The sequence below is a fragment of the Lathamus discolor genome, chromosome 7 (assembly GCF_037157495.1).
Source record: "Lathamus discolor isolate bLatDis1 chromosome 7, bLatDis1.hap1, whole genome shotgun sequence".
NCBI classification, from domain to species: domain Eukaryota; kingdom Metazoa; phylum Chordata; class Aves; order Psittaciformes; family Psittacidae; genus Lathamus; species Lathamus discolor.
In genome coordinates this window covers 5,146,712-5,173,293 of record NC_088890.1, presented here as the reverse complement: position 1 = coordinate 5,173,293, position 26,582 = coordinate 5,146,712, and the positions used below count along the sequence as shown (strand labels likewise).

The 26,582-nt window shown below is 59.4% G+C and overlaps 1 protein-coding gene across 6 annotated transcripts in view; it reads right to left on the bottom strand.

Annotated features, from left to right (window-relative positions):
* The window catches only part of CACNA2D2 (calcium voltage-gated channel auxiliary subunit alpha2delta 2), a 234,988-nt gene that overhangs the window by 3,283 nt on the left and 205,123 nt on the right, over nt 1-26,582 (bottom strand). For 3 of the 6 annotated variants that reach the window (XR_010614224.1, XM_065686957.1, XM_065686953.1), the window contains exons 6-36: nt 22,770-22,908; nt 19,004-19,135; nt 18,710-18,767; nt 16,555-16,605; nt 16,303-16,402; nt 15,345-15,503; nt 14,745-14,852; nt 13,986-14,064; nt 13,737-13,786; nt 12,823-12,912; nt 12,674-12,742; nt 12,200-12,274; nt 11,662-11,736; nt 11,421-11,492; nt 11,031-11,102; nt 10,817-10,878; nt 9,067-9,143; nt 7,868-7,888; nt 5,920-5,980; nt 3,313-3,410; nt 3,018-3,108; nt 2,818-2,880; nt 2,593-2,696; nt 2,409-2,507; nt 2,223-2,317; nt 1,930-1,977; nt 1,519-1,590; nt 1,193-1,345; nt 634-686; nt 494-549; nt 268-391 (exon numbers count right to left, since the gene is read on the bottom strand). Coding sequence is in view for 4 of the 6 variants with exons in the window: in XM_065686957.1 (XP_065543029.1) it covers nt 268-391; nt 494-549; nt 634-686; nt 1,193-1,345; nt 1,519-1,590; nt 1,930-1,977; nt 2,223-2,317; nt 2,409-2,507; nt 2,593-2,696; nt 2,818-2,880; nt 3,018-3,108; nt 3,313-3,410; nt 5,920-5,980; nt 7,868-7,888; nt 9,067-9,143; nt 10,817-10,878; nt 11,031-11,102; nt 11,421-11,492; nt 11,662-11,736; nt 12,200-12,274; nt 12,674-12,742; nt 12,823-12,912; nt 13,737-13,786; nt 13,986-14,064; nt 14,745-14,852; nt 15,345-15,503; nt 16,303-16,402; nt 16,555-16,605; nt 18,710-18,767; nt 19,004-19,135; nt 22,770-22,908 (2,606 nt within the window). In the remaining 2 variants the exon portion in view is untranslated. The remainder of the gene's footprint in view (nt 1-267; nt 392-493; nt 550-633; nt 687-1,192; nt 1,346-1,518; nt 1,591-1,929; nt 1,978-2,222; nt 2,318-2,408; nt 2,508-2,592; nt 2,697-2,817; nt 2,881-3,017; nt 3,109-3,312; nt 3,411-5,919; nt 5,981-7,867; nt 7,889-9,066; nt 9,144-10,816; nt 10,879-11,030; nt 11,103-11,420; nt 11,493-11,661; nt 11,737-12,199; nt 12,275-12,673; nt 12,743-12,822; nt 12,913-13,736; nt 13,787-13,985; nt 14,065-14,744; nt 14,853-15,344; nt 15,504-16,302; nt 16,403-16,554; nt 16,606-18,709; nt 18,768-19,003; nt 19,136-22,769; nt 22,909-26,582) is intronic. The other 3 variants (XR_010614225.1, XM_065686955.1, XM_065686954.1) reach the window with 3 other exon arrangements.

Genomic DNA, 26,582 nt, shown 5'->3' with positions numbered 1-26,582 from the left:
AAAACAAGCATGGATGGGTTTTCAGAGCTCAGTCCCACTTGGAGGGGCCTTGGGGATGTCATCATCATCCCACAGCCCAAGGGGACACTACCATTGCTCTCTGTCCTCCCTGTTTGGGTACCACAGCCCCCCCCCCGCAGTCCCCCCAAGCACTGCACAGCATCTCCCATTGCCTCCATGAAGGTGGCTGCTCAGGGGTCCTGGCAAAGGCAGCCTGGGGGTGTCCCCAACCCTGCTCAGGTGATGGGACAATGGGGACGGACCCACCTGGAGCAGTTGCCGCAGTCGATGATGGCGTTGTAGGTGGCGTTGACGGTGCTGAAGTAGTACTGGGTCTGCTTCATGATGCAGCTCGTCTCCCTGGCCTCCATGCTGTCCCCTGCCACCTCCTCTGCGCCAGCACAGCGCCGTGGGCCAGGGGACATGGAACCCCAACACAGACCCCCAACCACATCCCCTGCCCACCCGAGCCCGCGGCTCCCCAGGGACTCACCCGTCTGGAACCAGCTGCTGTAGGTGAGGCCGTACAGGAACTGCTGGAACAGGGACCTGCGGAAGGACAGCGCAGCCACATCAGCATCCCCAGGATGCGCCGGTGCCACCCCGCCGTGGAGGGGCCGCGGCAGGACTCACCAGGCTGCAGCTGAGGTCCACCAGGCGAGGCTCAGGAGATCAGCCACGGTGGGCTGCGGGCAGAACCATGGAATCAGCCAGGTTGGAAAAGCCCTTTAAGCTCACCCAGTCCAACCGTTCCCTAGCACTGCCAAGGCCACCTCTAATCCATGGCACTGAAGCCCTCGTGTAGACGGTGTGTGAACACCTGCAGGGACGGTGCCTGCAGCCCTGCCCTGGGCAGCCTGTTCCAATGCCTGAGCACCCTCTGGGGAAGGAACTGCTCCTAATATCCAACCTAAAACTCCCTGGTGCAGCTTGAGGCCGTTCCCTCTTGTCCCATCTCATTACATGGGAGCAGAGCTCAGCCCCCTCCTGGCTCCATCCTCCTGTCAGGCAGTTGTAGGGAGCCATCAGGTCCCCGCTGAGCCTTCTCTTCTCCCGACTGAACAGTTCCTCATCAGACTTGTTTGAGAGGGCGGCACTGAGCCAGCAGGTCCCACATGGGGTGCTGGGAACACACTCATGGGTCCTCAAGCTCTTGGACCACCTGGAAGCCACCATCCCCATGGGTGCTCACCACAAAGACGCCACGGGGCGCAGCGCCCGTGTTGCTCTGGGCCTCGGGAGCACAGACGGATTGGAAGTCATAGGACTCTTTCCGGGCGTAGAAGGAGTTGTTATAGAGGGCGGACATCAGGTTGGCATCCACCTCGCTGAAGAACTTGCCCACCTGGGATGAGGACACCGAGTTTGCACCCAAACCATGGGCGCGCCTTGCCATGGGTCTCCCCTGGTGGGCACTTGAGTGGGGCTTTGTCACAGAACCCACGATGTCAGCTCAAAGGTCTCAGCTCCCCGCTGGCATCCCACACCCAGGAGAGCTGCTCTGTGGGCGCTGCTCACCTGGTACCAGTGGTCTTCCTGGTTGGAGAGCACCAGGAAGCCCCCATCGTCGATGAGGACGCAGATAAGGTCCTGGGGAAGGAGGGCAGCGTCACCCAAGCCTGGCCATGCCCAGGGCAAGGCAGGGCAGGCAGGGCAGGGGGTGACGGGCAGGCAGGCAGGAGGGCAGCGTGGTGTCCCCAAGCCTGGGGGCTGCTCAGGAGCATCTTGGTACCAGGAGCACCCACACTGGGTGCAGGGAGTGGGAATCACCACCCAGGCTGTCAGGTTTGACATCCACCTTGAGGGGGCTCCATGGTCCAGGGTGGATGCACTGCCCCAGACAGCACAGGCAGGGGACAGGGAGCCCTCCCAGCCACCCTCTGCTCCCTGCCTGCTGTCCCCACTGCCACCACCCTGCCCACCACCCACCTTGTTGTTGGCCTCACAGTCCATCTCGCAGCTGGTCAAGGGGTCGCACTGTCAACCACAAACAGGGTGGGGGGACAGGTTAGCAGGACTGTCCTGACCCCAGGAGGGGACACGTGGGGTGGTGTCCCCAGGGCAGGGTAAAGGTGCCCCCGTAAAGTTTAACAGGCAGGGCTGTGCAGGACACACAAGCCCAGCAGGTCCACAGGCACCAGCAGTGCTCCCCAGCAAGCACAGCTCCCTCCCTGTCCCTGTCCCTGTCCCCATCCCCACACAGTGCCCCAGGGGACACGTACCCTGCGGGCGCCCAGCTGGTCACGGTCTGTCCGGTTGCTCGCCAGCACTTTGAACTTCTCGGCCCAGGCCTCCAGGTCCAGCTTCACCCCCACCACTGGGGCAGCAGGGAGATGGGGTGAGCCCCAGCATGGGGGGACTGATGGGGACCCCCAGCCTGGTGTCGGGGCACCCAGCTCCCTGCCTACCTGCTGGTTTCAGTGTCTTGCCCCCGATGCTGAGCTCCACGGCGGTGCTCACCAGGATCCCGATGGTGTTGTTCTCCAGGTCCAGCTCCCGGTAGCCGGCTGTGGAGGGCAGGGGTGGCTTCAGGGGACATGTGGGGCCAGTAGCAGCCAGTGCCACCCCCTGCTGCCCTCAGCTGGCACCCACCATCCCTGTAGGGCGGCTTGAAGATGTAACCCTTGTTGTCCAGGCTCCTCCGGTAGAAACTGGCATTGAAGGGCTCTGGTTCCTCTTCCCAGTCATCTGCAGCCCTGGGGGAAAGCAGTCACAGCCATGGTTGCTCCCTGCCTCTGGACCCACCAGAGATGGCCCCACAGCAGCAGACATGTCACTGCTTGGGGATGAACATGCACTCAACCCCCAGACGCTCACTTGTTAGGGAAGACGCGGGTGATGCCCCCGTCGGTGGCTGCGAAGACAGCCAAGAGGCTGTACCTGTAAGGAGAGGGGCCAGGCACACCAAGCATCAGTGGGGTTTTGCTCTGCCCCATTCCCCATCCCCATATCCCATCCCAATCCCACTCTGTCCCCAGCCAGTGCTGCCTGAACCGGGCCACCTCGCCTCCACATACGTGTTGAGGTCCTGGTCCTTCCAGACCCGCTCCACCAACTGCTGCGTGATGCCCGTGTCCAGGATCAGGTTGTGCAGGAGGAAGTTGTCACCTTGGGATGAAGACAGAGAGCAGGAGGCAGTGAGGGCTGGCACCATGGAGGCCACCTGCACCCCCCTGCCTTGCCCCAGAACTCACTCTGCAGCTCCTGGGACCCCAACCCCGGCATGGTTTACCTCTGCCTCATCTCCCTCTTCACCCCAGTCCCTCCCAGTTCCCTCAGCCAGCCCCCCACCAGCCATCCCTGGCTACTCACACTGCTTGGAGTCTGGGGTCACCTTTTCCATGAGGGCAATAAAGTTTTCCAGGAACTCGGTGTTGTTATCCGACAAGTCGAGGTCTTTGCAATACTCTCTGGGGTTTGGGGGACAAGGTTTGTTGTTCGTGAGGATGGAAAAGGCAAGGTCAGTTCTCCCCCAGGACAGCGGGGCGGGCGCTGGTCGTGCTGCCAGCACCCAGGCTTGCTGGGGGACATGACAGTGGTGACGTGCCACCACTCCTGTGAGTGTCACCCTGCCAGGCAGCTGGCTGTAGGCATGTCTGCAGCTGGCCTCTGCTGCCTGCAGTGCCAGCGGCTCAGCCACCACGGCAGCCATTGTGTCCATCACTGCCACGGGCACCGAGGTGCCGTCACCTCTGCCAGGGCCAGGCTTGATGGATCCCAGTTAGCACGGAGTAGTACAACCCTGAGCCCGGCTCTGCCCATACTGGTGGGGCTATTGGTGGGACTGGGTGACTCTGCCACCGTACTTACCTGTGGGACCCTGGGGAGTGGGGACTCCGCTGGGGGTGCAGCGGGGCTTTGCCTGGGGAACACCTGTGGCTGTGCTGGTGGCACCAAGCAGGCACTTGGCAGCCATACCTGCACCCTTTGTGTAGGTGCTGGGTGAGACCCACCAGAGGAGGTGGGTGCTCGCCCATGGGCATCAGTGGCCCTGAGCCCCTCCTGGGACAGGCACCATGGGTGGTGCCACATCCGCGCCCCAGCCCTGCTGATGTGGGGATGGCTCTAACCTTGTCAGTCACCATAAGGCTCTAATGGGATGGCACAGGTCAGTGTGAGCCTCTCAGCCCCAGTGGCTGCAGGCAGTGCCAGGGGTCAGGGCTCCCCCTGCTCACGTCCCCTCCACCAAGCTCCTGACTCTGCCAAAAACCTCATTAAGAAGACAAATGCTGGAGCAGGGGGTGCCCATGGGGCAACTGAAAGAGCTGGGACACCCTGGTCAGCCCGTGGGGAGCAGCCACCTAAAGGTCTACCCGACACGCACAGATACAGGTACTCACACACCCATGGGGGACATATGGTTTCTGAAAACGTCCACGGCCCATGGCATGGCAGATCATACAGTCGCCCTGGGTGCCACCCCACCACTTGGGGCCTCCCTGCTGCAGGAGGGTGCTCACAGTGGGGTCTGAAGGGCTCATCCCCATTTTCTAAGCCTGCTTTTCCCTCTGGCTGCCCCAGGCTGGACACTGACCCCATCACTGTAGCCTCAGTGGGGCAGTCAAGGGGCAGACCCACTCCTTGTGCCTTGCACATCACCTCTATCTATTTTCTTAGCACACTTCTGGGCCAATCTTTTACTAACAGGGTTTTCTGTTTCTCATTAATACTCTGCTTTGGCTCCCACATTTTCTGGATCTCACTCCTGCTACGCCATGCATCACGCAGGGACCAGGTCTCTCCAAAAAGCCAGGGCTGCACAAAAACTACAGTTTGGGCTGGTTTACCCCAAACTGGTGTGAGTGAGTGATCCTGCTGTAGGCAGCGGGCACAGCCTTGACCTGCTGCGGCCCCTAAGAACTGCAAGGATAAAACACCTCCTAATGGGGCATTTAGCTGTTATAATGACGAATAAATACATACGTGATTAGCTGGTAATGTTAACTAGGGCTGGCCAGAGGTTGCACTGCAGTGGCAGGAAGGGCAGGGTGCCAGCAGAGCCATGGGGCTCCCTGCTCCCAGCTGAGCAATGGGCCTTTGTCCCCAGACGGGTGGCTTCTGGAGCACAAGTGTGATGGGGAACGACTGAGGGACCTGGGGGGTTTTGGCTGGAGAAGGCAAGGCTCAGGGGGAACCTGATCGCTCCCTGCAACTGCCTGACAGGAGGATGGAGCCAGGAGGAGGCTGGGCTCTGCTCCCATGTAATGAGATAGGACAAGAGGGAATAGCCCCAAGCTGTGCCATGGGAGGTTTAGATGGAGCTGAGGAACGATTCCTACCCCAAAGGGTGCTCAGGCAGGAACAGGCTGCCCAGGGCAGGGCTGCAGTCACCATCCCTGCAGGTGTTCACACACCGTGGAGGTGAGGCCTCAGTGCTGTGGGCTAGTGGTGGCCTTGGCAGTGCTGGGGAATGGTTGGACTGGATGAGCTTAAAGGGCTTTTCCAATCTGGTTTATTCTGCGATCCTATGACTGGGCTGTGGCACAGCCCCGGGGGGGGACACGTGTTTGTCCCTGCTCACAGCCTGCAGCCGGCAGCCTCCCCAAAGCCCTGGGCACCCCAAATTTGACCCAAAACCTACCTTCCTCCTGCCTACCCCCGCAGCCAGCACGACTGTATGATGGCACCGCCGGCCCCTCGCCCGGCGGGGGACTTTCAGAAACTATACCTATATATGCACGCGCAGGGGGCAGGCCCTACCGGGTGCATATATACGGTGCTGGATGCAACCGGGTGGCGGAGCGGGGCCGGGGTCCCGGCGGCAGCCCCCCTCGGCCGAGCGGGCACACGACACACAGAGCGACAGGAGATGGGCAGGGGGGACAAGGCACGATGAGGCGAGGATGGGGGGCGATGGCGGGGGGGCAGCAGCGGGGCCGGGGCGGATGCACACCTCGGCAAGCGCACACGCAAAGCTACCTGGGAGCAATGAACACATGTCCCTCCGACTCAAAGCTGTTGGGCAGCAGGTATTCAAAATCTGCAACAGAAAGGGAAGGTTATCCTGCGGGGACCGGGGACCGGGACAGCGGGGCCAGGAGGGAGAGAGACGGACAGAGAGAGAGGGGAGGGAATAACAACAGAAAATAAAAAGGCATTTGCTGCTCTTGGTAACAAGAGAGGAAGGAAAAGGCCGTTCTGCTGTTGCTGGCACCGCACGGGAAGGAAGGTTATAGCCAAATCGGGAGAGGTTTGCCCATCTCGGCTCGAATTTGCTCGGTCGCGGGCTGGAGGTGCGCGGATGCGTACGCGCGGCCAGTGGCGTGTACGCAGGGACACACAGAGACACACACACATATATATATGTGCGCACATGTAGATATATATATGCATGTTTGGGAGGGTGTGGGGCGTCTCTCTCTCGGGGGAGGGGGTGGTTGAGGGCAGGGAACCGCATGCTGCGCTCCTGGCCGCAGGAGGATCACCAGAACACTTGGTTGTCGGGAAAAAGAAAAAGGAGTTTTCAGGCATCGACATGGCCAAACGGGGCTCCTTGCTGAGGACAGTCCAACCAGAGGCTCCCTGCCCAGCACCGGGCAACGCGCTGCCGGGCTCTGCCGTGGCACCGTCCCTCCCTGGGGCTGTGGGACCCCAACGGGGACCGGGTCCATGCTCGCACACCAGCCCGGCTCCTCGCTCTGCTTTAAAGGGGGGTGGCAGATGCAGGGTTCAGCTCATGGGTTAGGGGGTGGGTGTGGGGGTGCTATGGGACAACCCAGGGCATCGGCCCCCCATGGGCACCGCCACCCCCAGCCCTCCCACCGGCCCCCGGTGCATGGCACGGCACAGCCAGAGGTTGGACTGTTGCTCTCCGAGGGCTGTAGGCAGGGGCTGGGTACAAGCCAATGAGAGGAAGAGGAAGAGGAGGAGGAGGAGGGTACAAAACACTCGTACTTGGTCCATCAGCATTGCCATCACAGGGTCACCGGGAGGAGGCAACTCAAAGCTGATGGAACAGGGCTGAGGGTGACACGTGGGACAAATCCGGCCCTGGGTCGCATGGCTCATCTCCTGCTTCACTGCAGGGGGGGTTACCGGCCCTGGCCTCAGTGGGACCTTAGGATAGAACTTGGCTGCTCCTGCGGGCACGGATGGTGCTGGGACGCTGTGGCTGCCAGGGACTTCATGCCATGCTGGGCCAGGAGGGACAGCCACTGAGCAGCCATGGGGGCAGGCAGTGTGAGACCCTGCCCCAGGCTCGCCTTCCCCTGTGCAGTGGGTGGCATCACCCCAGGGCGCTCCCATCCCCACCTCCTCCAAGGCGTTGTGCTTGGGGGGCTTCCCCAAAAACACTTGTCCCAGAGGGTGATGATGGCAGAGGACTGGGTCTCCACCTTCCCTCCATCCCTGTCACCTTTAGGTGCCCACCCACAGCCCCCCGCTCCCTGCACAGCCCTATCCCTTCAGGTTGAGTTGTCTTGGGGAGGAAGAAGCAGAGGAGCTGGGACAGAGGAGAAGGAGCCAGAGGAGGCGAGCGGGGGGAGAGGAACAAGAAGGGCCAGGGTAGGGGAGAGGAAGAGCAGGGCATCAAACTAGCTACGAAAAACCTCGTGGATCGAAAACAGCATTTTCATACAAGATCAGCTCTTGAACGATACCAAACCGGGTTTGGGAGCGATGCGCGGGGAGGGAGTGGGGGATCATCGTGACAAAGCTCTCATGGACAGAACAAGACATGTTGCTTTCAAATAAAGGGGGAACTGGAGGAGAGGAGGAGAAGGAGGGAGGAAGGGCGAGTCGGTGGCGGTTTGCAGGTTCGGCGTGGCAAACGGGCAGGGAGATGGGCAAGCAGGGGGCTGGGAGGGACTGGACACGGGGCAGGGGACGGGGTGGTGAAGGTGAGTGGTCTGAGACTGAAAATACTTGCCCTTCATTTTGATGTTTGGTACTGTGTGAATCCACCATAGAGAGAAAGCAAGAAAAACAACAAACAAAAAAACAACAAACAAAAAAAAAGGGGGTTGGGTGGAAAGGGGGAAGGGGGGCACAAACAATATTTTATTCAATCGCCGTTTGAATAAAAATATTGTGTATCATAATCATACCGAAAGGAAACCTCTTGCAAAAAACGACATGAAGAAAAGGAAAAGAAAAGAGAAACCCAGTAACGGAAGGAAAAGAAAAGCCACGGTGAAATAAGAATTAACAAAAAATAAGTATGCAAAGATATAACTAGAGAAATATATATAAATATATTCAATACTCCAAAGGAAAATGAAAATCAGTAGCAAACAGTTGCAACAGTCTTGGTATCAAGATGTCCTCACTGAGTCAGGGAGCATGCACGGCGGGGGGGGAGGACGGGGGGATCCCCCTCCCGGGGACAGGGACAGCCTGGCCGCGTCCCTGCAGGGACACGGGGCTCCTGCCGATGGATGGAGGGGCAGGGGCTGGGGCTGCAGTGGGGCTGGGGTCGAGCCGCCGCCGAGGGCAAGAAACGGGGGGAACCGGAGGGGAGAGGGGAAGGGTCCGGTTCTGCCACAGGGGAGAGGGTCCCTGGGAGCAGCGTGGACCTGTGGTGGGAAAAAGGCTTGGGGGTCAGGGGAGAGAGAAAGAGAGAGAAAGGGGGGGCCAGGCTAACACACACGTACACAGACTAATTCCAAACGAAAATCGAAACCAACCGAAACCGAACTCATAAAAAGAAGAAGAAATGGCTTAAACCGAAACCAAAGAATCGTAATAAACCAAAGGAAACTCGAGAGATCCATGCAAACTTTCCCAGGCTCGCAAATTAACTGGCTGCTACAGCGTCATCCCTTGTCCCCGGGAGGCGAAGTGGCAGCAGCGCAGCCCCTGCCTGCGCAGGGCAGCGCCTGCCTGCATCCTGGGGCTCAGGTTTTGGGGTCAAAGTGTAAAGCCCAAACCCTGGCTCGCCCCAGGCAGGCAGCTCGCTCCCCCTCTGTGCATCCACCTCTGCTCACGCCTGACTTTTCCTGTTTTGCCTCTCTCAGTGATCCCTATCTCCTTTTGCTTTGTGTTTCTCCCCCACCCCGACAGCCGTGGGCTGGTGTCGGGGTGAGCGGGAGTGCGAGAGGGCAGCGGGGAGAGCCAGGGGCTACTTACACTTCACTTGCAGGATCTGGTCGCTGAGGTTGGCCTGGATGTAGTAGGTGCTGTAGGGAGGCAGAACCAGCCCCAGGCTGCGGAGGGGGAGAGCAGACAGGCGGTGTAAAGCTTTACACCCACCCAGAGCCCTTGGCCAGCCCCTGCCTGGCACCCCTTGGCTGCTGGCAGGCAGCAGCTCCACTGGCCTCCTGCACAGCCCACTGCGTCCAGCGCTGCCCTGGGGTACCCAGGGTTGTTTCTAGGATCATCCTGGGGCATCCATGGTCATCCCCAGAGCATCCATGGTTATCTTGGTGGCACCCAGAGCTGTCCTCAAAGCACCCAGGCCATCCGCAGAGCACCTAGGGTAATCCTGGGGCACCCAGGGTCACCCTTGGAGCATGCAGGGCCATTCTGATAGCACCCAGGGTCATCCCCAGCACACCTACTGCCATCCTACGGTATCCAGATTTGTCTCCAGAGCACCCAGAGTCACCCAGGGTTATCCCCAGGGCACTCAGGGCCATCCCCACAGCACCTAGGGCCATCCTGGGGGCACCCAGGGCTATTCCAGGGGCACTCCTGAGCACAGGAGGTGACAAGCCTGTCCAGGCCAGGCTTAGATGGACAGGAGGCACCTGCCTGAGAACCAAGTGCGATGCACGTGGAAGAGGGAGGCAACATCCCTGTAGCAGAGGAAGGTGTGAAGAGACACAGCCCTTGCAAGAAGGAACAAAACCTTCCCAGGGAGAAGAGACCAAAGACAACGATTACACAGGGACCAGCTACAGGCAAGCCATGAAGGACAGGGATCCACCAGCCAGAAGTCTGAACCCATGCAACACTCTGCTGGAGGGAGCTGGGCTCCTGGGTGCCTGCTGCAGTGGCCAGTGGCCTTTGGTGATGGTATCAGTGCCAGGTGCTGCACAGGATAAGGGAGCATCAGTGGGCGAGGCCACATTCCTGACCCTCATTGCATGACACACTTGCACCTGAGCCACCAGGACTCAGACCACCCCTCCAGCTAGTCCTGTCTGTGCCTGGCAGCATGGACTGAGCACCACAGCAAGCATGGCAGAGCTGGTGGCACCCCATAAAGCATGGCAGAGGTGGTAGCACTCCAAACGACAGGTAGCAAGAGGAGGGGGGTGAGTTTTTCCTGGTGGTACCCTGTGTTGATGGTGTCTTGGGCAATCCCAGGGAACAACCCCACTATGGTGTGGAGCTGTGGGATCACACGGCCCCCAGCAGCACCTTCCACCCTACAGATCAACCCCAGCCACAGCTGTGTCACCCCGCGTCACAGTCTCCTCCTTGATAGTGCTGCTTGGTTTTGTAAGGGTGCCACTGTGGGGGACAGGACTGGGGCTGTGCTACGGACACCTGACAGTGCTGGGAGGTGGCTGTGACCCTTGCCAGCCCCTCCTGAGCTGGGTGGTAGGAGGAGGAGGGTACCCTGGGTGGCAGGGGGACCACATGGCTCCTCACAGGATGAGGGCAACGTGAATTGGACAGCATGGACATGATGCTGGGGTCTTTTTTACACATCTGCTGGTGCAATCTGGGTGATAAATGCAGGGGGGAGCTTTGCTGCCTGTGCTGCAGGGTGGGTGCATGTCACTGTCACCCACCGCACAGCAGGCAAAGACCTGCACAAGCCCAGTCCCTGTCCCGTGCACAAGTCCAGGCTGCACAGGACCACAGCGCTGGGCTGGTGTGGGTCTGGCTGATGCCAGGTGAGCACGGTTGTGCCATCAGTGCCACTCACCTGTAGTTGGTGCTTTTGATGGGGGCCCACGTGTAGGTCCTGAACACCTCGTCGATGTATTGCTGTGGGTCAGAGGGAGCCAGTCAGGCCCCTGCGGTGCCAGGACACTGCTGGTGCAGTGATAGGGAATCCTGGCTCCCAGCCTGGTGCTGCTGGGGCTGGTGCTTAGCACAGTGGTAGTTTTTACCATGACCCCCTTCCCCTGTAGCATTACCTCGTCCAGAGACTTGATGAGGGTCTTGATGAACCTCTGCCCGTCATTCCCATCAATCATGCTCCTCCGGATCTGGGGGACAACAGAGGGAGGAGGCAACTGAGGGTCTCAGAGCCCGGCCATGTGCCTGTGGGTGCCCACCCCCAGTGGGTTTGCACCAGGGACCCATGTGGTGCAGATGTGAGGGTGAGTAGCCTGGGGTCAGCAGTTCATCATGCTCACACCCAGGGGACAGTGACCCAGCTCCCATCCCTGCCATCATCCCACGGGGTATGTGCCAGGGCCCTTAGGGTGAGGTGCTCCCCAGGGCAGGCTGGAGGGGCTGAGTGCCCTTTGCAACTGCAGATGGGGGCAGCATGTACCCCCAGAGCTGCCCCTGGGTCTGCCCACCTCCTCCTTGTTCTCATCCTCCAGCTCAGCATCCAGAAAGTCCAGCGTCACTGGCTCACGGAAATTGATGATCTGCAGGCAGAAAGAGAGAGCCAGGGAAGGGCTCAGGGCTCCCACAGCCTCTGCTGAGTCCAAACTCATCACAATTCCCACAGTTAGCTCCCAACGACCCCAGGAAGCTGCTTTATCCCACAGGACCCAAATAACCCCGCTGCTGCCGCCCCAACAGGCCCCTCCTCACCTGGGGCTGCAGGTTGGGGTGCAGCAGGACATAGCCGTTCAGGTCGATGGCGAAGACATAACCATTTGCCCCCAGCTGCGAGAGGACAGGAGGAGGGATGAGGCTGGCCAGGCGGCTCTGCACCATGCCATGCTGTGCTGGTGTGATCACCCTCACCTCTGCAGGCAGAGCTCACCCCATGCCGCCCCTGGGGCTCAGCCTTTTCTATCCATCTATTTCTATTCTCAGCCAACAGCATCTCTCATCCTGGCTCTGGATTTTGCCTGCTGCACCTTTCCCCAGGCCGGCAAGGTTTATTGCCTGCTCACCCTGCAAGGGTTTTGGCTCTGCTCTGATTCCCAGAGCATCACCCAGCTATAATCCCTGTCTGCCTGCCCTAGTCCTGCCTGCTGTCATGGCCTCAGCACCCTGTTACCACCAGCACTGCTGGAAGTGCTATGGGGTGCTGTGGGTTGTAGCTCGGGGCTCCCTGCAGCGGGTTCCCACTCCAAACTTGGGCAGCGCAGGGCAGGGACGGAGGGGAAAGGACCCCACGCACGTTGTATCGCGGCGTCAGCCTCTTGATGTCGTTGAGAGCCACATCGATCCCCATCACACCCAGGATGAGCTGGTTCTGGAAGGAAGCGCAGGGAGGGAGGCGGGTGGGACCAGGGCTGTCACCTGCCACCACCACCACCACCGGGACGGGGAAACAGGGACCTCTCCCTCTGGGGACGTGTGTGTCAAGATCCAGACACTGCAGGGGCGCAGGGTGGGATGTGCCAGTCCCCCAGAGCCCTCCGTGGGACACTGCATCCCCCAGGGACTTGCAGCTGCCAGCTGGCCCCACTGAACGGGAGAGCTAGCGGGATGGCAGTCACCCTCGTACCCCCCCCGGGAGGGGGTGCAGGGCAGGCAGCACCCCGGGGTGCCAGTGCCCCCCAGCCATGCAGCCAGCATCAGGACACACTCCCCACAACCCTACACTGGGGGTCCCAGTGCAGCCAGGTTGGTGGCAGCCACAGTCTCCTACCTTCCTGTCACTGCTGTCCTCCGTCAGGTTGAACACTGGCAGCGTGCCGGTCACCACCAGGCCCAGCCCCTGCACAAGCACAGAAGGGTGTCCTATGGGGCTGGGGGACTGGGGGTCCCCACCTGCATCCCGGGGATGGGGGTCCTTACCAGGGCATCCTGGTAGACATTGGTCCACTGAACCTGCTTGGCTCGGTTCCCTGCCAGGACCATGGGTCTGCCCAGCACATCCAAGTACTCCTGCAAGAACACAGAATGGAGAAAGCAGGATGTGGGAACCGATGCCTCTTTGCTCCAAGCTGGTGACAGCCCTGTCCCCACGCACACCCTGGGATTATTAACAGGGTGCGTGGTGCTGGCCCTGGCTGCAGGCAGAACTAGGGGAAGGGGCTTGGCATCCAAGGGTGATGCTCAAGCTGAAACCAAATGGCCTGTAGAGACGCAAACAAGATGCTGCTCACTATTGTCAGGGCATGGGCAGGGCAGGGGCTCCCCAAAAAGCATCAGCCAGAGCTCTCCCAGCTCCCATCCATCCTGGCCTTTTGGGATCTTCTCCTGAGGCAGGTTTCCCTTATCCTGGCTCTCCTTGCCAAGGCAGACCTCTGGGCAGGGGGCAGTCCCTGTGCCACAATGCCAACCCTGCCCCGAGGGGCTGCCCTGCTCAGGGACCCTCATCACCTGCCTACCATGTGCATCCGATATGGAAAAGGGGCAGGAGAGGGGCAGTGGGATGGGCTGTGGGGCACACATGCTTGGCTCTGCTGAATGGGCTGCTGCTGGGGTATCTGCCTGCTCCTGCTCCCGCCTGCGCTCTGCTCTGCTGTGTGCTCATTAATGCCTGATGTCTCATAATTAGTCACTCAAAAGGCAGCAGGTCCGTGGGGAGCTGCAGAAGATGAATTACTTATTTCAATAGCGCATGGCCTGGCTGAGGGCTCGGCTCCCCAGCTCGCTGCCATGCTCACTGCCAGGCTCTGCAGCAGGGCTGGGGCTGCCTGAGCACAGCCCAAGGCAGGGCACCCCATCCCCAGAGGGCAGTGCTGCCTGCCTGCACCCTGACGTACCTGCGTGTTGATGCGGATGGCACCGATGGAGGGGATTTCAAAGTAGTAACCTTGGGAAAGAAAGAGAAAGGCAGCTGGGGAGTTGTCCGTCTGCCTGTCCAGCAGCCTGGCTGTCCTGCTGCCCTCCAGGCTTGCAGCAAGCGCCTTGCTGGCAGCGGCACACACCTGAGCACGGGTGCCAGCCCCAATTGGAGGGGTGAGCCCAGCCCCTGCAGCCTCCCGTGCCCGCTGGGTGCCAGCCCCGCTCACCTTTGTTGGCGCAGGCCATCCACTGCAGCGGGGTCACGTCGTAGTTGTGCTGCCCAACCGAGAAGGTGAAGACCCGCACCTGTGGCAGAGCACACGGTGAGGGATGGCTGGTGGGCATCCAGGGCCCCCACGCTGGCTGATGGTACCCTCCCTGGGGACAGCGTGGCACTGCCTGCCATGGCCCACAGACTGAGATGCCCACAGCCAAGTGCAGGCAGGCAGGAGGTGCGGATGCTTGGCTGTGCTGGCAGCAGGGCAGCCCCTCTCCTCACCCAGCCATGGCTGCTCCTATGCCACAGCATCACTGTGATGGCTGAAGCCCCCTACCCCAGGCGTCCTTGTGCTGGAGCACCACTGCTCTCAGAGGAGTCTGTGCTCTATGAGGGTATTGCATGGACCACATCTCTCCACCTCACAGGTCTTCAGGTCCTGGTGGGGACCCTCCTGTCGGTTTGCCTGCTCCCAGCTGGGGTGTGCTTTCTCCAAGGACGGCATTTATGGAGCCCATCAGTCCCATTCCCTCCCCAGCAGCCTGTGGCATGCCTCGTCCCATGCTTCCCTCACTCCAAGGTGGGAGTCAGCTACAAACAGCACTGACGTGGCAGCTGTCCCATTACCAGGGCAGCAGCAGAATAAGGCTGTCAGGGACAGAGGATGGGGATGAGGCAAACAAGGTGGAAGCTGGCAATGGAGCTGGAGCAGCCGCCTCCCTCCCTGGTGAGGAGCCCCAGCCTGGCACACGACCCCACAGCCCCTCACCGTCTTATTGGGCCAGTTGTACTTCTCAAAGACGTCCTGCACTCGGTCCTCACCACCGTCTGTGAACATCATGATCATCTTGTTGCAGTTGGCACGTGTGATGTTGGACTGCGGGGCAGAGAGATGGTGCCTGAGGCCGGACCCAGAGTGAGCTGTTCCAGGCTGGATGCGGCCAGGAGGGCTGGCCACAACCCATCTCTTTTCCCGGCCTGTTTCAGTGGGGTGAGGGTGGTCAGGGTGAGTGGGCAGGAGGAGGGATGCTGTCTGCTGGGAAATGATGTTGTGATTATTGCTGCTCAGCACCTAATAGCACCATTCATCTTTATTTTGCCTCTGGCATGGTGTCTGGCTCCATCCCCCTCCGCCCAGCGCTCATAGCTTTTAATAACACAGAGGGGCTGCGGCTCTAGCACAACCTCAGCTACAGCACACTGGGAAGCGGGATGTACCCCCCCGCATTGTAAAGGAGGACAAGGAGCCCTCTGGATGCCGAAGCCCCAGGTACAGGGCAGCTGCCAGGTACTCAGAGCTCTCCCATGGCCCCCAGCACCCATGGCTACACTCTGCCCACCCTAGCCCTCATTCTGGCCCCCAGCTCACGTTCTGCAGCTGGTCGAAGGCGTACTCGAAGCCAGCCTTGTAATCAGTCGTACCCTTGGCCACCATCCCTTGCACGTCCTCCTTGAAGACCTTCTTGTTGCGGATGTTGGCCTGCACCAGGTGCTTGAAGCACGACACTGGCTTCGCCTTCTCATTGAACTGGGAGGCAAGAGGGGAGTAGGTTGCAGACGGGGACAGGGGCAGCCCCAGCAGGCGCAAACCACCCACCAAGCAGCTCCAATGGATGGGAGGTGGCCTGAGCATCCCACATCCCATGTCCCAGGAACGGCTGATGCTGATGCTGAGACCAAGGCTTAGCTTGGGCCAAATGCAGCACTGAGCCACCCAGCATGGGTGCTGGCAGTGGGCTCACCCTGCACCCTTGGTTCTGCAGGGTGCCCCCCCTGCCTTGTGCAAGCAGCCGTGCCGCAACGTGCCGCGCCGTGCCGGCAGTGGGAGCAGGTGCTGTCTCCTGCTTATGGCTTCATTTGCTGGCAATAGGGCCCATTCATTAGGGGAGCAGCGATCCAGCTGACGGAGCCAGGCCAGACACGTTAATTAGCGCCGGCGTGCTTGTGGCCAGACAGGGGAGGGCCGGCACGGGCTGGGTGCCCAGCGAGGCACAGATGCGGTGGCACGGCCATTGTGCTGCCCGAGGTCATGGGCTGGTGGCATCGCCACGGGGGGAGTGATGTCAGTGGCTGCTTGGGATCACCCTGGGAGTGTTTCTGCCAAATGCCCTGCGATGGAGCAGCTCTGGTTTGCCACCACGGACAGCCAAGCCCAGAGCAGCCATGTCCTTGCTTATGTGCAGGTGGGTGGTTAAACAGGAAAGAAATGGCATTTCTCTCTCTGCAGAGCTCCCGGCCAGGTGCGGCTGGGGGCAAAGGACTCTCACAGTGGGGAGCTGGGAGCTGGCTGGGGGGCAGAGTTCTGCTGCCCACCCTGCAGCACTCACCGAGGCCACGTTGACATAATCGTCATCTGAGAGGGTATCCAGCATCTCATAGACAGAGGTCTTCATCAGCTTGAGGGTGAGGCCGCTCACACTGCCGCTCCTGGCAGGAGAGAGGGGAGCTGGGGCTCAGCAGCGAGGGGGCATGGGGCTCCCCACCAGTGCTGTCCCACACAGGGCCACCAGTGGGACAGTGGCACCCTGGTGAGCTGTGCCACCATCCTGGCCGGGCTCAGCCCCCACCCGTGTACTCACACATCCACAATGATGACCATGTCCTTTGGGGACGAGGCTCCTTGGATGTACCTGTGGGGTGCAGAGGGGGGTCAGTAGGGTTGACTCATTTTGGGGGGGACCCCGACCCTGCTGGGAGCATCCCCAGCGCAAAGCCGTGCCAGGCACAGCCGTGCTGAGTGCCTGTGCACCAGGGCTGTGGTGACCCATGGTGAGGAGCAGGGACACGGTGCCAGCGGGTGAGCAGAGGTGAGGATGCAGCACAGCGCAGCACAGCACGGCAGAACGCCAGCGCCCGCCGCTTGGTACCGTATCAGCCTAATGAGCTCTAAATGCTAAACTCTTCCATCATCGCAGGCCCTTTTCTGCGTGCTGATTATGCTGACACACACATCCATATTAAGATGCTATTTACCCCCCTGGTAGCTTCAAAGGCCAGGCTGATTAGGTTATTTTTAGCTACGAGGAGGAAAAATAATAATACTACGTAAATCCTCCCCCCGAAAACGATTAGGGAAGCCTCCCTCACCCCTCGAAGCACCTGCTCCTGCTCCCAGCCCTGCTGTGCCATCCTGCGTGGTGCTCAGCACCTGTCCTAGCCATGGCCAGGCAGAGCCCAGCCTCCCCATCCCATCGAGTGGGGCCTGATCCTACCAAGTCCAAGGGAGCCTCATTATTGGCTTGATCAGCATCAGGCCTGATACGAATTAATTAGTGTGTTATTAGTATCAATTACTCACCATTACTGGGGAGGACTGGGGAAGGGGCAGGCTATGATTGCTAATCCCAGGTCCTGATGTTCCCTAATTACAAGTGATTAGCCAGGCAGGATGCTGGATGCTGGCACATGGGGTCCTCCCAATGTGGGTTCTGCATCCCCCCAAAGCTCCCCCATGCTGGGATGCAGGATGGGCAGGCAGCTGCCCGCGGCTTCACACTGATGGTGGGGCTGGGGGGCTCGGGGCTGGGGCAGGACTGCTGGCACAGCACAGAGCCCAACTAAGATGCTGCCCATAATGGGTTGTGGCAGCGTATCCATCTCCAGCGCCCCGTGCAGATGAAAACCCTGGGCTCTGCGGGAGAAGGCTGTGGTTAATAGAGCTATTCATCAAGGGAGGGGAAGGCAGGCGAGCAGTGCTGGTGGCCCTGCCGAGGCTGCAGGCAGGCCCATGGTCCCTGCTGGGCCTGGCAGCAGAGAGCAGAGCAGCAGTGGCCGTGTGCTGCATTGGACCCTGGCACAGGGGCAGGAGAGGACCCCAAAGGAGTGTCCCCAGGGTGTGCTGCCCCCCGGAATGAAGGGTGCTGTTGCTCCGCCATGACTGGGTGGGCAAGAGGGTGGTGGCCAGCCTGGCTAGTGGGCAGGGAGCCAGGCTAGCCAGGATCAATAGCCCACATATACATCACCAGCCCTCCCCAGACAGCCTTCCAGTCCCCCCTCTGCCAGTAACCCACACAGAGGGCCCAGTGGAGAACAGTTAATAATTAATGTGGAGCAATCAAAGACAATTAACCATGGGAGCAGGGCCATTCATTTTTCCTACAAGGAGACAGGCAGTTCCAGGTGCAGGCAGGGGGCCAGGCAGCAGGTGATCGCCTGGGATATGGGGCACCCCGGGCAGGTGCTGGAGACCTGCATCTGCTTTCCCCTCCATGCCTGCACTTCTAGGCAGCTACCGCAGGCAGGATGAGGCCACAGCTTTCCCAGCCCCACGGGCAGCATGGTAACTGCTGCTGCCAAGCCAGCACCTCTATCTGAGCTAAAGGGATTCAATCCTGCCTCACTCAGTGCGCAGCTAAATGGCTGCTTGCAGCTATCACTTAACCACAGCCCGTTGCTCTCTCCATCCTCCCGGCTTGTGGTTGTTTTCCCCTCTGGATGGGAATGCTGGCCAGGACTGAGCACCAGCAGCAGTGGCTGTGGAGTAGTGGACAGGGTGAGGGGTAACTCTCCACACTTCATCTGCATCCAAGGCTTTATCTCTCCAACCTGCTCTGCCCTCCTGCGAAGAGGGGAGGGAAGTGGGAACCAAGAGCTGCAGCTCAGATGCCCCTGCCTGTGTTAGGGTGTCCATTTGCCAATGCCAGCCATGTGTGAAATGAAAAAGGGATGGAGCTGGCTGTTCCCAGCCGGGAAGGGCCAGTGAACGGACCCCCCTCCCCACCTGCACCCCCTTACCAGGGCCTCCTGCGCACGTCATACAGGTCGATCTTATTGGGGGCTCTCCATGGGGTGGCTGTGGGGGGAAGGCAGGTGGTGAGCAAGGCAGTGGGGACAGAGAGGATGGGGCAGAGGGATGCCCAGGGCGGAGGAAGCAGCAGGCTCCAGCGGGGCGCTCACACCAATGGACTTTGGCACAGGAGGGTTACATGTGCCGGGTGGCCCTGGAGCCAGCACTGGAGGATGCTCACCTGCATCCCACACTGAGAAGGGCCTGGGCTGCCCTTGGCCAGAGCCCCCATCGGCACTCACCAGGGTAGTAGCGGGTGACACCGGTGGCGCTGCCGAACACCTGCCAGAGCAGGGAGGGATCCTCCTTTCTGTTCTCGATGAACACATCCTCCAGCGCCTGCGTCCAGTTCAGCTCATTGAGGATGACAGTGGCTGCGGGAGACAGAGCCAGGGCAGGCGGATGAGTGCGAGGAGCAGCGGAGCTGGGGGAGATGGGGACTGTGGCGTCCCCACGGCGAGGGCAGGGAGGGAGAGGTAGTGTGTCCCCTCTGCACATGGAGGAGCCCCCAGGGGCTTTGCAGCCGCTCCTACACCCTCTTTTCTGCCTTGCTCCCATGGAGCTCCACCATCACCCCACTGTGGTGTCCCCCATTACCCGAGCCACCCTACAGCTGCTCCCCTGTGCGCTCACCATCCCCATTCCCTGGCTCGGGGGCAAGGACAGCCGCTGCTGGGGACAGCCAGTTTGCCATCTCACCCCCTTCCCAGCGGGCTCTTTCCCCCACCGTGCCAGCCCCATTCCCTAGGGACAGTCACTGGCTGGGCAACCAAAGGGTTGTGTCCCTGCGGGGCTGTGCGGAGCCTCCCGGCCCCACTCTGCATTCCTGCTGCCTCCTGCACCTGACGCAGAAGCAATTAAGATGCCGGCAAACAGCGGTTTTAAATTATTCAGCTATTAAAGCAGAAGATAAGCTGCTGGCAGCCCCAGCCTGTGATTAATCAAGGGAGGCTGATGGAGCACGGGGGGGCTGGTGTGGCACGGCAGGTACAGGGCCAGTGGGAAGGCTGCCTTGGGACCCCAAATGCTGTGGGTACTCTGAGCTCTGGGCAGGTGCGGGGACCCCTATGGTGTCCATCAGGAGCCCTTGCTGGGCCGCCTTGGGACTGTGGTGTGGAGGAGCCAGCAGTGGCTGTGTGCTGCAGGCAGGAGAAGGCAGCCACCAGCACCCTGAGGGGACCCTCAATGCAGTTTTGGGGTGCAAGAGCCCCCAGGAGCAGCCCCGCTCCTTGGCACTGGGCAGAGCTGCAGGGGAGCTGGTGTGTTTGAGCAGTACATACAGCTCTCTTCAGGCTTCCTCCCGTACTTGTCCCTCCTCAAAACACCTGCGCAAGCCTTCACCATGGTCCTGAGGTGCTGGTGAGACATTGGTCAGGTTTCACCCAGGGTGAATCCCGGATCCCTCCATCCCAGCACCACTGCTGAAGAAGGCTTCTCCCCTCGGGCAGCTTTGCGTTCAAACCACGATTTAGTCCGTCTGTATCTCCCAACCATTTCTCAGCACCATGCCCACACAGAGCACTGATACCTGGCACTTAGCATGGTTTCTTGCTTGGCTCAGTCACAGGACGCGGTTGCTCCCAAGAGAAGGGTCTGTGAGCAGGCTGCCAGGCTCCTGCTGCCTGGAGCAGCCCTGGGCACTGCTGCCAGCCTCAGCTGGGCACCACACTGGTCATTGACACATCCCCAACAGCCCCAGACCCTGCACCCCAGCCCCTTGAGGCCCACCAACCACACCAGCCTTGTGCCAAATGCAGACCCTAAACCTAAACCTTCCCTGTCCATGAACACATCTCCAAGCACAAACACTGCCCCTGTATCATCCCTGAGCCAGAATGCAGTCCCTGTACCTTCCCTGAGCATAAACGTGGCCCCATATCATCCCTGTGAACAAATATAGCCCCTATACCATCCCTGCAAACAAATGCACCTCCTGTACCACCCTGCACATGAACACAGCATCCATAACCATCCCTGCTCATCCATGCAGCCCCTATACCATCCTTGCATGTGAACACAGCCCCTCCACCATCCATGTGCACAAATACAGCCCCTATACTATCCCTCACGCAAACACAGCCCCTACACTCTGCCCACATGCAGAATGATGAGCTATTGCTCATCGGACAGGAGCTCATGGATGGCTCCTGTCCCCCTTGGTCCAGCTGGAGCTGCCAGCCCCCCCCAGTGACATCCCCATCCCTGTCCCCATCTCGCCCCTGTCCCCATGAGGGTGAGCTCAGCCCCGCCCCGCCCGCGAGCGATTGCAGATTTAATTAAAAGCGGCACAGTAAATAAAACACATATAGGATGTAATTTGTGTGGGTAGCGAGGGGTGACGGCGGAGGGCGGCTCCGCAGGGCTTTAATTAGCGTGCCAGGCAGCGATAGCGGCTCTCCACCGGCACCCACGGCGGGTGCGCTCCTCGCCTGCAGCTCTGCAGGGACCTGCCACGCTTGCTGGTGTCCCCAGCAGGAGAGGGCACATGGGTGGCCCTGTGCCTGCACCCCAAACCCACTGTCCGGGGTGAGCTGAGCACCCTGTCCTGCACCCTGGCTTTTTGGAGCATCCTGGTGTGGCTGAACATGGGTCCGATCCCACAGCTGACTCCGCACTGCCCTGTCACCTCTCCAGCACCCCTGTCTGAGCAGTTGCGAGTCCCTGAAGCACGTTCATCTCCAGTTTGCTCTCATCCCACGGCTGTGTGCAGTGATGTATGTGGCCGTGGCAGGGCATCAGCTGCGCTGTTGGCTGGCAAGCAGGGGTGAGGAGTAAGGAACATCGCGCTCCGCCAGCCCACCCCGCTCGCAGGATGTGCTTCATTAACTGCCTGGCCTGCACTGGCTGCGTAATAAAACTAATTGCAAATTTCTAATCCACTGCTGCCACCGTGGTGGAACCATTGCACCAGCGCGGCTGTGCCAGTGATGAGCCCGTGCACCAGGAAAGGGCTGCTCAGGCAGGATGGAAGCGCAGTTCCAGTCACCACTGTGACCACCCGGGAGCCCTCAGCAAGCCACTAAAACAGGGGTGGGTGGAGATGCCCTCGGCTGTGCAGGGTCTGGGGCTGGGTGCAGGATGCAGCCCACGGGTGCTGGAGGATGCTCTGCGGCTGGGAACGGTCCCCAGCTCAGTGCAGAGCAGCCACTAGAGGGAAATGGAGACCGACTGTCACCGTGCGCCACGGCAGCAGGGAGAGGCAGGAGAGCGCTCTGGAAGCTCAGGGACTGTGTCACCTCGCAGCGGGGACTTAAAGCTGTCCATCTGTCCATCCATCCCTCCCTGCCTGCTCCTGACCCTGTCCCCCTTTCTGGAGCAGCCTCCAATAGCCACAGGAGCATGGCTGAGAGCCCCTGCACACTCCTGGCAGGAAGGGGCTCCTGGGGTTCCATGGCACTGTCCTGCTATCACCCTCGGCTGGCTTCCTGCAGGATTTCAGCTGCTTCTTCTCTCTTTTCCCGACCTCAGCCCCAAGCAGCCCAAAGCCAGTGGGGAAGCATCCCTGCTTCACCCTCTCCCACTGCCCATCCTGTCTCGCTCCCTTCTATGAGCAGGGAGTTGCTGCCTCTGTAATTGCTCCTGCACAGAGCTGCTCCATCCTTCTGATTGTCCATCCTGATTGTCCCCAGTGCCTGCTCTGAACCTACTTGAGCTTTGACGAACTCTTCTACAGGGGAGATCACAGCCATGTGCATGCAGCCAAGCCTTACCCTGTGCTGTAATTACCATCTCTCCTTTCCTCTCCATCCCTTCCTAATAACTCCTAATCCCAACTTAACTCTTTGGCCTGTGCCAAGCTCATGAGGGTCCCTGGGGAAGGACATGTCACCTCTGTCCTGACATGGTGACTGCCTCTTCTCAGTGCCTGCTTGCCCTGGCACCAAGAGCCAGCCAGGGCACCCTGCGGTGATGGTCCCTGGGGCTGCAGCACCCCAAGCTGGAGAGGTGGAGGCTGAGCCTGGCCAGGCAGCGCAAAGAGGACCAGGATAGGTGAGGAAGGGCACTCACAGCCTTTGTAGATGTCCGTGGGGATCTGCACGGCAGCATAGGAATAGTTAACCTTGGTCTTGAAGTTGGCATCATCGGTGAACTCCAGCTTCAAGGAATTGGACTTCTCCCTCTCGATCTCTTCTCCGTCGGGATCATCCTGGGGAAGGAGCAGAGCACATGGGGTCACCCGTAAGTACCAGCCCTGGATGCACACTGGGAGTGCTGCCACCCGAAGCTCATCCCCATTGCAGAGACCGGCAATGCTGCCTCTCCTGCTGGATTTGTCCTGCACGGGGATCCGGAGGGCACAGAGGCAAGCGTTCCTCTTGCCTCTCCAGCTTTGGCAGGCCGGCAGGTATTAAATCAAACACAAAAAAACCCAAACCAAAAAAAAGCCTTGAAAATCAATTAGCAGCAAAAGCAACTATCAAAGAACAAATTAAACCGGAGTGCAGCTTAGTGCTCTGTCAATAAGCAATGCAAACAATATTTAATTATGGTGGGGAGACGGTGAATTCCCCACTGCCGGTGCTGGAACGCGCTCCCTCGTCTTCCCAGCCCTCCTCTCCCTTCCTGAGGCACTGCTACCAACACGGCACCGGTGGCAAAACCCCTCTGGAACCAGCCTGAGCTGGTGCAGGCAGAAGCTGGGTGGTTGCAGGCAGGGGACAGGGATGGAGCCGATGCACAGGGCCACATGGGGAATGGGAGAAAGGGGGTGGCCTCACCACAGAGCTGGGGAAACGGCCTCCACCATCCTGCTGGGAGCAAAGAAACCCGGAAGAAGGTGCTGAATCCAGGCGGCTGCATCCCTGCACAAGCCCAGTGAGGGGGAAGGCTGTTTGCAGAGGGCTGTGGGATGCTCAGGGTAGGGAGCAGGGGGATATTGCCACATCTGCCCTTTGTGCCCCGCTGCTACATCCCACTGGAGAGGGACAGAGCTACATACCCCATCTGTGGGCAGGGACAGGCAGCAGAGGGGCAGACATGCCAAGCCCAATCTGGGACACAGGATGGCTCTGGCCACCTTCCCCTGGCCCCTATCCTATGGGATAGGGCTGGATGGGGCTGAGCAGGAGATCTGGCTGCTGAGCTGTCTGGCATGGGAGCGAATTCACCCCAAGAAGCAGCTCAGTGCCTCTCTCTTCTTGCCTCCCCTGGACTGAGATGCCCATCCCGGAGCCTGTGTAAGGCATCTGACTGTGGTAGCGGGGATCAGCCCACAGGAACAACAACGGACGTGACTGGAAGTGCGAGCAGCTCCAGGCAGGGCTCACGTGGGGCCATGCCAGGGACAGCACCCTGGCACCAATGGGGACATGGTCCCATCCTGCTGTCCTCGATGGCTCAGTGTGAGCAGCTCTCCCACCAGACAGGCTCCTCCTGACAAAACCTTGGGGACAAAACATCGGGGACAAAACATTGGAATTTCTCCTGGGAAAGCCATATATATATTGAAAGGAAAACGACGTGCTTGGAAATACACTCTGAAGCTCGTTTAACACCCGTCCTGGCCTCCTCCCCATTGCCGCTTTGCAGACGATGCAGGGATGCCACCTCTCCTGCACCAGCTCCAGCCGGCCACCCAGGCAGTGACATTCCCCTGACATTGTGAGGGGTGGCCAAACCATTCGCCACAGCTCAGGACAGTAACAGGATTGATATGCAAGGTTCGGGCTCTAATTCCAGCCCATGGATTGTGAGTGTAAACATGCTGCCGAGCTGATCCCGGCGCGGGGGCTCCCCCTGCTCCCAAAGATGCTGAACTCAATTACAGCCGCAGTAGCCAAGCGGGAGGCAGGCAGGGACCATCCCCACCTCCCCTGAGCCATGTCTCCAAGATAAAAAGCCAGATTACTCTCTCAATTTCAAGTAAATCCAGAGAAAAGGCACAAACCCCACTGCTGGATCCCTCTGCCCAGCTGTGGGTCATTGGCTATGGAGAGGGCAGATCTGGCCCCAAACCTGCCGTCAATGTGGGCCTCGGGTCTCAGGTGGAAAGTGGTTGCACACACACACCAGTTTGCCCCTGCCAACCTCTCCAAGCACCAGACAGTGATTTAGAGGTGCCTGCTGAAAACAGGCTTTAGAAGGATACAGCTGTGGCCCTGAGGGCACCTGCAGCACCAAGAGCTCTGCTTTAACACTGAACCCTTTTCTTTTCTGAGTCCAGCAAAGTCCTGGTGACATGTCCCTGTCCCTCCCCATCCCAGATCAGCTGGGCACCCTGCCTGGGTCCAGCGCATCCGCTGCCCCTGCCACTGCTGGCAGCTGGCAAAATCCAATCCTCCCTATTTCCTCCAGGCTGGCATGGTTATTCCCACTTCACGAGAGCTGGAACCACTGTGTATAATTACTGCTCCTCTGTTTATCATTATTCCGTTATATCACCCACTTCTGAGGGGCTAATTTGTATTCTGCCAGGTCTGGCACTGTCTGGCTGCTCTCATTCATGTAGCTGTAAAGAGGCATATGTATAGATCTTGGAGACAAATATACAGCTATCTATACGTAGGACACTTCATGCATCACTGACACCTATATGGCAAACAGACCCGAGGAAAGAGCTGATGTTATCCAAGCTACGCTTATCCTTTATCCATAAATCTCCCGGCCTCAACCAAGTTACTCCTGTTTAAGCCAGGCTGAATTTAGCCCCTGAAATGGGGTCATTTCCACCTGGATGAAAGCAGCAGAGCTGTCACCAGCCAGGGCAGGGATGGAGCATCTCTCTGCTATGCTGGAGCTACAAAGAGCTGCCTTGGGAGGGCTGAAGGAAGAAATTCTGCATTAAATTTTGATTAGAGCAAAGGAGAAGATGATTCAGGTTCTCCTGGATTTACACTGGTTTAACTGCGAGCATCTCAGGAGGCCACTAGCCACATTCTGCAGCATTTCTCATCATTACGTTTCCAAAGAACTTGGAAACATCTATTTATCTTTTACAGTATGTACAACGTAACACAAATAGATGCTACAGATTGAATATATTACGTGCTACACACCATTAGAAATGGACTCGATGGCAATCTATCAATATTACATGTATTTATTGCTTCAGTAAGAAGTCATCGCGTGCCGAGAGCTTTTGCTGGGTTGACAGTCACAACATTTGCTCTTTAGTCTCCCAAAATGATGGACAAGGGGCAAAACCCAGAGATGCCTCAACACGCAGTGAGCAGCAGTGGCACCACGCAACAGCCTTACTGGAGGCTGCCATGCTCCAGGCAAGTAGCTGCCCTCCCTCATATGCAGGCTGGCGCTGGCTGAGGAGTGCCAGCCTGCCCCAGGCACATGGACTATTGGGGGTCCCCCGGAGTGCTGGGGCTTGGAGCTGTGGATCGAGCCAGGGATGTGACCTGGTGCAGCAGCGATGCCTCAGCAGGATGCAGACACCCCCGTTCATTGCTCATCTCCATGGGAACGAGCCATCACAGCTAATGATGAGTGCTTAAATGGCAGCACCAATGACAAATGCAGGGCTGATGTGGCCAGCGGTGCAGGAGGATGCTCTGGGATGCTGGCTGGGGTGTCATGGCTCCAGACTAGCCGGGCAGCTGCAGCCCTCCCTTGCAGTGCTCCTCCTCGTACCCCTGCCACCAGCATGGTGAGCCACAGCACCCCGACAGCATCCCTGTATCCCATGTCCTGTCCTCCACACCTGATCTCGAATATATCTGACCCAGATCCCAGCACATCCTTTCAAATTTCCCAGGGGCTCCCATCCATGCTAACTCCGGAAAAGCCAGTGAAACATTCATATCAACATGCTGTGATAACTACTAATAACGCATACAAATGCCAGCCCTCAGCACATGGCTGAGGAAGTCC